Consider the following 7,479-nt stretch of genomic DNA (forward strand, 5'->3'; position numbering starts at 1 on the left):
CTTTGCCTTCCATTTCACAGGGGACCTAGAAACCATTGTCCTTTCCTGCCACCAAACAGGTGGATTCAATCCATTGCACCTTTCCTGCTGGATGGACTGGGTCCACCCAGATAGCCTTTCTCTGAAGCTTCTGCTCAGGTGAGCATGTGACGCCTGTGGCTGGGGGCCCTCCCTGTGTGCATTCCCCTCGGCCACCCACTGCACGGGCCGGCCATCCAGCCACCAGACCCATTCTCAGCTCACCTCCAGCAGAGAGATCCTCAACCTTCACTGCCTGGAAAGATCCTTCTCTAACTCTTTGACTCCTCCAGCTGCCCCATTTCTCTCTGTCCCTTCAGAATAAAACTTCACAGCATCTTCTACCCTGTCTCACCGTCGCTCATTCCTCAGCCCACTGCCACCAGCATCTGCCCTCACCGCACACTACAACCGCTCCCCCAGAGGTGCCAATGTCCTGTCAATAGTTTCAGGGGCTACATCTTATCTCCGCCATACAGTCCCCCTCTGGCCACCCTGCACCACTCCCTAATCTATGACTTTCTGGGGCTCAGCCTCTGAGGTCCAAGAGACCTGCTTGCACATTCAGTCATGGTGAGGTCACTTCCTAGCTGCAGGAACCAAGCCTCTCTTAGCCTCAGTTTCCTCAGCTGTAATATGGTGATATAGTACCTGCCCCACAAGCTCATCATGAGGATTAAATGAGTAAACTGGTGAAAAGGACTTAGTGCCCAGCATTTGCTAAGTGGCCCTCAGTGGAAGTTTAGCTGTTATGGTCTTTACCTCCATGCAGTTCTCTGCCTCTCCATCAGCTGTGGTCCAGAGAACTCATGCCCCCCATTGGCCACCATACTGTCCTGACTCTGCCTAGCCATTCTCCCCACAGTGGCTAGATGCGGCTTCCCAGAATCCAAACTTTGCAGGACCATACTCCTGAACACCCCACAATTCTTTCAATGCTTCTAGCATGAAGCCTGAACCTCATTCTTCTTTGAGAGGTTTTTTAAGTATTTTTAAAACTGGAAACAAATACTATAAATGTCAAGATTTACAGTAGCATCACTCAGGAGTTTTCTTTGCTATGATGGAATGCAAAGTCAGGACTTCTAAGGGAGCATTTGTAGGCAATGTGCAGCCTCCTTAGCTTTAAAACTCACTGAACTTTAAAATTCCCTCAAAAAAATCTCTTTGAATTAAAAAAATAAAGGTTACTCTCTGTGAAAAATCACACATTTTTGTGAACAAGTCCCTAAAACGTTTATATAGAAGGTAACACCAACCCATGGTTGAGTAGTCAAGAAGCCCCGTGTCTCTTGGACAAAGATCCCCAGCCCTGCCTGTGTGGAGTACTTTATTATTTCTTTTTTCAGCTTTTAAGCTCCAAGTCTAATAGGGCAGATGAAAACAAATAATGGTAATACAAATACCAAACGTTACGTGAGATCTGTACAAGGTGTGTGGAGGGCAGATAATAACAGCAGCTCACATTCATTAAGCTCTTGTATTATGAATTGAGTACTTTTATTTATTTATAGTAGAGGGGGAGAGAGAGAAACCTTAAGCATGCTCGATCTTATGACCCTGGGATCATGACCTGAGCCGAAATCAAGAGCTGGACACTTAACTGACTGAGGCACCCTGGCAGCCCACAAGTCGAGTACTTTGAATCAGTACTTGGGCAATGTCCTGTGAATCACCTGAAGGTCTCGTTAAATTGTAATTTTTGATTCAGAAAGTCTGGGGTGAGGCCTGAGCATCTACACTTCTAACAAGCTCCCAGGTGACCTGAAGCAGCAGTTCCAGGGTAGAAGATGAGAGTAGCAAGGCTTGCAATTGATTGGTCTCTCCCCACAAAATTGTGAGTTTCTTAAGGGGAGGGACCAAGTCTGTTCTATTTCCAGTGCTTACACACAGCTAATAAAGTTTGTTGAATGAATTACGCCTAGTGAGTACCTCGCTGTAAACTTCCCTGTGTTGCCTCATTTCACTGTGCCTTTGAGACACTCCTCGTGCTTTGGGAGGATGCTCTGGGCCCAGATCCAGGGCCCTTCCTGGGCTGTGGCTGAGCAGGGAGCCATGCATGCTGGCTAAGGGCACTATTCTCACAGCACTGCCTTGGGTCACAGCCTCTTCACCTGCCTCCTCTGCAGCCACATCCTGGTCCTTGTCTTTACCAGATCTGCTCCTGCTCAGAGGCTTAAAACACCCAAGTTCCCCTGCCTCAGCATAACCTCCTATCCTTCATCTCCCCACGCTGTTTGTACCAGACCTCACCCTGACCCCTAGCTCCTCCATCCCGCCTCTCCTGTTCTGCCGCCCAGGGCCCAGTTATCTCAGAGAACTCTTTCCCATGCCCTGCCACATTCACCCCTTCGCCAACCCCCCTTGTCCTGGGCCTGTGTCAAGGCCTGACACACGTCATGGGGCAGTGGCCCCCCCTCCCTTCAGGGGCTGCCTCTGGGCCCCCACCCTCCTGGTTTTCCTGCTTCTTCTCTAACTGCCTCTCTGGTTCTCAATGGACTCCCCTGGTCTGTCCCTGCCCTCCTCCCCACTGGACACAGCTTCCCTACCCAGCCTATGCCTGCCAGATCAATGCTCCCACAGACTGGAGTCCAGACCCCTGAACCACAGATCTTCACTGTTCATCTGCCCCATCATGAGAGACCAAGCCTGAAACCAAAAGCTGCCCTCCACTCCTCCCTTGCCTTGCCCCTCAGAGCTTCCAATTCTACTTCCTAAACCTTCTCAGGCCAGCCCCTTCCCTCCTGTTTCCCAGTGACAGTTTCCCCAAAGACCCCTACCCTTAGGACCCTGGGCCCAGCTCCCCCATACTACCAAAGGAATCGCCCAGTGCTTGCAGCCAAGCCTCCGCTAAGTGTTAAGATCCCATAACACAGGGAAGAATCAGGCTGTCAGACCAATGAAAGAAGAATGAGCATCTGGTGCCTGGGCTCCATCTGTTCCCCGCCAGGGCCAGAAAATATTGAGGAGAAGCAGCCCAAAGGCCGTAAGGCAAACTGCTGGGGGCTTTAACACTAGTAACTCAGCATGGGGGTCAGGGGTGTCAAGAGATGTGCTTCACAGTGCATGAGCCCATATGTGGATAGTTAGCTGTGTGACAGGCTTCCAGACAAACCCTTGTCTGTTCCAGTGGGCCTCCACCTGGACACTCACATAGGACCAGGTGGAGCAGCCAGGGCGGGCAACAGAAGGTCACTCAGGGGATGGCAGGACCAGGTCCCACTGGGCAGGAGGCTCGAGAGAGCTCAGAGTCAGGCAGCCCCTCACCTGTCAGAGGGGTCCTTTCACCTGTTTCCACTCTGTCCAGAGGCCAGCCCATCTCTTATCCTCCTAGGGAAGGGGAGGAGCTACCCTCTGAGTAATTTTTCCCCAAGTTTCACTGATCTCCAACACTAGAAAGTGATAACTAAGTCTGTGGTTCGCTATGGAGGTTCCATGTCTGATAAAGATTCTTCCGACGTCCGCCCCTTCCCACACCACCAGGGTGGACGCCCACTCCCTCAGCGCATAAAAGACGGGAGACTGTGTCGGATGCTTTAGACCAGCACGAAGGGCCAGGACAAGACAGAGCAGAGCCTGCCAGCCTGAGCATGAGCAACCGCCCCATCATATACCTGTTCCTGCTCCTGCTTGGATTCCAAGCCCCTCAGGCACAGGGGCGGCATTTTTTGACACACCAGCTGAAGGACTACTCTGAAATGATCTATGAAATTATGGAGATCTTAAACAAGTCACCCTTGTCTTCACAGGTGAGTAACTGGGAGAAGGTTGGCATAGGGCAGGGAGGGCTGGCAGGTGCCTCAGTCCAACAGGACTCATGGACTCTCTCTTCTTCTGCCCCACAGGACCCCTTGGACCCAAATGACACAGAGACCCTGAGGGTAAGCACTCAGCTCACACTTGGGCGCACTTGGGTCCCAATCTACTTCTTGCCTAGCTTCCCTTTTTCATCTGTAAATAGGATTAACAGTATCTATCTCAGTGGGGTCATTGTGAGAATTAAGTGGGACAAATGCACAGGGTCACCGAACCAGTGTCCGGTGCTAACTAGGTTGAATACATTTCCTTAGCCACATCTATAATATGAAAATGCTTAAAAAAAAACAAATGAAAATGCAGCCATAGGTGAACAATTCCAAAGGTCTTAATCTCATCATTTCCAGTGAGGCAGCCTAAAATTTCCCACATGAACATGCCTGCTTCCTTCCTTTTCCTTAAGACACTGAGTCATGTTTTTCATGCTGATTGGCCCTTGACATTATCATTTACAGTTATTTTTTCATACTTCCAGTTGGCTTCCATGGTTATCTCACCTTTGTTTGCATGGCACTCCTTGGGTCCAACAAGAGGCTGAATCTTTCCTGAATCTACTGGCCATTTGTATCCCCCTCTTTAAGGCATGCACAGTTCACAGGCTGCACTCATGTCCTGCTGGAGTCTCTGCGATTTCCCTCCTGATTTCTAGGAGACCTTTATCCAGTCAAGGCATTAATCCTGTTATCTAGTCTCCTCTCTGTAAATATTCCCCTCAGTCAGCCCTCCACCTTTTGTAGATCTTCTGTTGAGCAATGCTTTTTCCCCCCAAGTGCAGAAAAATCTACCCAGCCCTGTATGCAGCTTACCAGGAGCCAGGGGGGCTCAGGGCAGTTTGCACTCACCTCTACACCTGTGCCCTGAAGGTCATCTCAGGTATCCACCTGGGCAAGAACAGGACTAGGAGGGGATTGTCCAAGGATGTCCCTGAAGGAAGTCTTGGAAAACGGGGGATGACTTCGGTCATGGGAAGGCTGAACCCCAACCTTCTCCCCTTACACATATTCTTGATCCCCTTAGCAAAACACCCTTCTGAGGCCAAACCTGAATGAATTCTTAAAAGCTGCAGAAAATTTCCCTGAATATGGACTGAAAATCCAGCACATTCTTAAGGTAGGTGAGGCTGTTGAGGGTTTTGGGGATCCCGGGTTTGGCCCCAACCAGCCTCTGGGGATGGGGGAGCAGGACCTGCTCCTTTTTCAGGTGAGTCCTTGATTGTCTGCTTTGGTCTCTTTCCACAGAAATTCCTCCCACTCCTGCCCATGTCCACACCCACGGTAAGCTGTCCCCCGCCATGGTACTCTTAGCCGTGACCTGGCCCCTAGCCTGTCACCTACCTTCCAGCCTAATGCCACCTTCCTGGTTTCTTCACAGGGACACCCAATCCATATTGAAAACAAATGGGTTGATTTCCAAAGCAAACTGACTAAATATCTGGAAATACTTGATAACTTTCTGATTTTCAAGTACACTGAGTCCTAGAATTCTCCATCTGATGCCCCTTACTTCTCTGGGACTTCTCACCATGGGACCTTGGACGTCAGACACGACAGAACAGCTGAAGATTCTGGGATGTTTCTCACATAGTCCAGGACTGGAGGCATTTCATTTTCTCCTGTGGAGTCAGATGAATTGTTAATTATCTGATTTCTGAAATGTGTTAACTCCATTTGGCCTTTTGTGATTATGCTCTCATTTTTATCCTATTGAAGTTATTTATTTATGTATTTTTATTTATTATGTGAAATGTATTTATTTTAGCAAAAAATGAGTACTACTCATTCTAAACAAGACTCAAGACGAGGACTTGGGGGCTTGTTAATTTGTACCTCAGGTTTTAAACTGGTTTCTATGCATCTGAGAAAATAAACCACACTCTCTGAACAACTACTTTGTTGCCAGTGTCTCGATCTGACTCAGTCTTACTCTCTTGCCTGGTGATTGAGCAGCCCTCCAGCCTCCACCCCCAGCAAGCCTCCCTGCCACCAGATGGGCCCTGGAACCCACACCCTGGCAATCTGTGGTCTACTGAGGAGCCAGATTTTTAGAAAATGCAAATCTGACCATGTTGGTCTGATACTTTATTTTCCAGTCCTCGGGGGGCTTCTGGACCTTGTCCTTACCCTTAGGATATCAAGAGAGGCCCGCCTCCACCTGTTGCTTCTATATCCTTATGCCTACAACTACCTACCTCCTTGATGCTCCAGCCAGTAGAAACAGTGTGGCTTCCTGGATGAACCACACACCTTTCTTCATATCTCTAAATCTTTACCCACACTGACACCTCAGCTTTGAATGCCCTGATCCTGACTCTGCATGGTGAGTTCCTGCTTCAGAGACCAACTCAAATGCTGACTACCCCTGGCTTGTCCACACTATTCTAGGACAGAGCTCTTGTCTGAAATAGGTGGATAGATGTGGACCCACTGGAAGGACAGTCATGTAGCCCAGGCCGGCACAGTCTGATCTGAATGGTGGAGGTAGGGACACCACTGAATGTGGCTTCAGCATGCCACCTGACCCTGAGGTCCCACTGACCCTGCACCTCTGTGTGCCTTCCTCCCTGGCTCTCCTGCATGCTTCCCGGGTGCACTTGCTCCAGTGCGGCATTGTGAGGGAGAGAGGGGAGAGCGAGCACTCCTCTGTCACCATGCTAAGGAGTAATGTCATTCTCTATGACTTCTCACAAGTCCCATAAAGACTTAGGATGCTGACACCAGATGCTAGGGTCCCAGCCCTCTTCTTTTCTGTTTCCCACCTTGACCCACCCCTCCCTTTAGGTCATGAATAGGGAACAGCCCAGCTACTTGAATGGGACAAGAGAAGGTGAATGATCTGCTATCCCTACCGCAGAAATATATTCCTCCACATTTGTCTTCCTAATAAAATTTTGTGTTCCCATGAAAATAATTTTCCTCTCACTCATTCCACCTTTCTCCAGGCTGGCCCACAGACAGCAATGTGGGTGCTCAGGGAAGGTTCTGTGGACTTGGCCCAGGGAGGAGCTGGAGAAGCTGCTGCAGTTTCTGGGGGAGCCACTAGGGGGAGACAGGCCACCGATTAGAGTGCTCCAGGATTCTAGCAGGAGAATCTGAGAACCTGTGCCAAGCTTGCCAATTTCTGGGTGGCTTTCCCACTTCTACTCTCCTGCCCCATTTGCTCTCCCACCCACACCTGGTGGCTGGTGCTGTTTTCATCCCTGCTGAGGAATTCATTTGAGCCCCACTCCCTTGTTCCCAGGATGAGCCCCTGCTCATCACCTCCTCTTTACTCCCTGGAGAATGGGTCAGCTGCCGTCCACCTATGCCAGCCCTGCTACCTCTGCCCTGGTGGAGAGGAGAGGGACCCTGTGACCTGTCCCGCCATGTTTCTCCCACACCTTGTCCTCAGCAGGCCAGAGCTGAGGGTTGATGGAACCAGCCCATACTGACTTACCAAGCCAATTGTTAAACCTTGAAAAGTTGCCAGCCAGTTACTAAACCATCTGTATCTTAAAACAGGTCACAGTGAGAGTATTTACACTATGGACATGGGTAAATGCCACAAAGTGGAATCCTTCCCCTGGGAATCTGGTTTAACTTTTACCAGCTGCTGGAGCTGCCCTCACTGGAGGTGTGGAGAGGTAGCTGGCAGTCTGCTTCGTTGTTC

At 49.9% G+C, this 7,479-nt stretch overlaps 1 protein-coding gene across 1 annotated transcript; it reads left to right on the forward strand.

Annotated features, from left to right (window-relative positions):
- The first annotated feature begins 3,608 nt into the window (after window positions 1-3,608).
- Window positions 3,609-7,242, forward strand: LOC115293375 (interleukin-3-like). The gene is made up of 5 exons (XM_029941165.1): window positions 3,609-3,767; window positions 3,864-3,899; window positions 4,852-4,944; window positions 5,073-5,108; window positions 7,072-7,242. Exons 1-5 carry the CDS (start codon window positions 3,609-3,611, stop codon window positions 7,240-7,242), a joined length of 495 nt encoding a protein of 164 aa, XP_029797025.1.
- Window positions 7,243-7,479: the final 237 nt, after the last annotated feature.

This window comes from Suricata suricatta, chromosome 6 (genome assembly GCF_006229205.1).
Source record: "Suricata suricatta isolate VVHF042 chromosome 6, meerkat_22Aug2017_6uvM2_HiC, whole genome shotgun sequence".
In the NCBI taxonomy this organism is placed as follows: Eukaryota; Metazoa; Chordata; class Mammalia; order Carnivora; family Herpestidae; genus Suricata; species Suricata suricatta.